Genomic DNA, 2,170 nt, shown 5'->3' on the forward strand with positions numbered 1-2,170 from the left:
CTGCTGGGTGACCGCTGGATCCTGACAGCTGCTCACACCATCTACCCGAAGACCCACAGCTCAGTGACAGAGATAGGTGGGAGGATGAGCCTTGCTGAGGTGGCTAAGAAGATCGACGTGTTCCTTGGCCATACGGAGGTGAATAAGATCCACGAGCTGGGTAACCACCCCGTCCGCAGTGTGTCCATGCATCCCAACTACGACCCTGATGATGAGAACAACTTCAATGGGGACATTGCACTGATCGAACTGTGGGACCCAGTGCCACTGGGCCCCGACCTGCTGCCCGTCTGCCTCCCAGATGCTAGTAACAGCACTTTCTACGCCAACGGCTACATGGGCTACGTGAGCGGCTTTGGGGTGGAGAAAAACGTTCTCGCAGACCGGCTGAAGTATGTATCACTGCCAGTGGGTGACCAGAGATCCTGCAAGAAATGGCTGCAGGGAAAGGAGGTCAATGGGAAGCCCATGGTGTTCTCTGAAAACATGTTCTGTGCTGGCTCGCCCAGTGTGGGGAAAGATACCTGCCAGGGGGACGATGGGAGTGTCTTCACTGTGAAGGATTCAGAAAGCGAGCGCTGGATAGCCACCGGGATTGTCTCCTGGGGCATCGGCTGTCACAAGAGCTATGGCTTCTACACCAAGGTCATCAACTACCTGGACTGGATCAAAGAGATAACAGGGATGTAGAGGCTCCGAATGCCACTATCTTATTGGCTGAAGGCTCAGTGATGTCATGTAGGTATCCGAACACCCACATATCATTGGCTGAAGCATCGTGATGTCTTAAAAGATCGTGATGTCAAAACTGCCATAGCAATGGCTGAATTCTTGGTGAGATCATCAAAGCTTCCCAAAGCCTCTGTGCCATTGACTGAAGCTTTGTTGATGTTCTAATGTTTCTAAAAGCACCTTCACTATTGGGTGAAGCCATGAGAATGTCAGGAAGTCTTGTGAAATCCAACATGCTATTGGCTGAAGCCTTGGTGATGTCATAAAGATTTCTGAAATCTGTGGCACTATTGTTTGAGATGCTTGCAGTGTGGTAGAGCTTCCTGGAAGGTGCTGAGTGCAGATTGTACTCATGCCTTGGCACCAATGAGGTTCTGTCAATATTAAAATCACTACTATAGGAACCAGCTGATTTTATTTCACTGTCTTCCACTCCCACCCAGATTTTTTAATGATTAAAAAGCACCTTCCTCCCACCAGGTTCTTAAAGAAACTTGCAGGCTGTGCCTCTACAGAGATTGCTTCATCCAGACTGAAATGCAGCCCCCTCTGGAGTAGGGTTGCCAGGCATCCAATTTTTTACTGGAATGCCTGCAGCGCCTGTGGAGCAGGCAGGCTCGGTGCTTGGTTCTCTGTGGCTTCCGGGAAGTGGCAACATGTCTCTCCAGCTCCTAGGCGGAGGGGCGGCCAGGGGGTTCCATGCACTGCCCCCATCCGCAGTTCCTGCCTCTGCAGCTCCCATTGGCTGGGTTTCCTCTCCCTGCTTTGCTGAATTAGGCTCTCCGGCTTCTTGCAGCACACACACACACAGGTAGGGCCACACCCTGCTGCAGACACAGACTGATGTGAGCTCTGTGTGAGAGGGCTCCTCCCAGACTCACATGCACACCCCCTTTGGGAGATAAGCCCAAAATGTATAGAAAATTCTGCACAGTGCAGGCTTGTAAAAATGCACCCTCAGCCTGGTGAAAATGAGCGAGTGAACGAGGGTGGGGGACAGCGAGTGACAGAGGGAGGGGGATGGACTGAGCGGGGGTCGGGGCCTCGGAGAAGGGGTTGGGCAGGAGTGGGGCCTTGGGGAAAGGGACGGGGCAAGGGTGTTCAGTTTTCTCCAATTAGAAAGCTGCAATTTCAGTTAGACATATTCCTGGAGGTTTCATCACATGACCTAATCTTTAATGAAAGATTAATTTTTATTTCCTGGAGACTCCAGGACAATCCTGGAGGGTTGGCAACCCTACTCTGTATAGCATCTGTTGAATAGTCAAACAGCAACACTGAACAGCATTTAGGACAGATTAGAAGGAATTCAGTGACAATCCGAAACTGTAAGGAAGCAGAAAGGAATTGCCTGAATCATGCCATGTTCAGGACCCAGGGATTAACAGCACAGCTCATGGAGGAAAGAGCCAAGGAATCTGTAGTGACCACCAGGGGC

The 2,170-nt window shown here is 51.1% G+C and overlaps 1 protein-coding gene across 1 annotated transcript; it reads left to right on the forward strand.

The window, feature by feature from the left end:
- The first annotated feature begins 80 nt into the window (after window positions 1-80).
- On the forward strand, window positions 81-1,052 carry LOC113407715 (complement C1r subcomponent-like). The gene has a single exon (XM_026657421.1). The coding sequence runs from the start codon at window positions 85-87 to the stop codon at window positions 688-690; it is 606 nt and encodes a 201-aa protein (XP_026513206.1). The 5' UTR covers window positions 81-84; the 3' UTR covers window positions 691-1,052.
- Window positions 1,053-2,170: the final 1,118 nt, after the last annotated feature.

Source organism: Terrapene carolina, unplaced genomic scaffold (genome assembly GCF_002925995.2).
Source record: "Terrapene carolina triunguis isolate 2854851 unplaced genomic scaffold, T_m_triunguis-2.0 Scaffold242, whole genome shotgun sequence".
NCBI lineage: Eukaryota > Metazoa > Chordata > Testudines > Emydidae > Terrapene > Terrapene triunguis.

Coding starts and splice junctions, on each gene's coding strand:
- LOC113407715 (XM_026657421.1), top strand. CDS start 85: ATGAGCCTTGCTGAGGTGGCTAAGAAGATCGACGTGTTCCTTGGCCAT.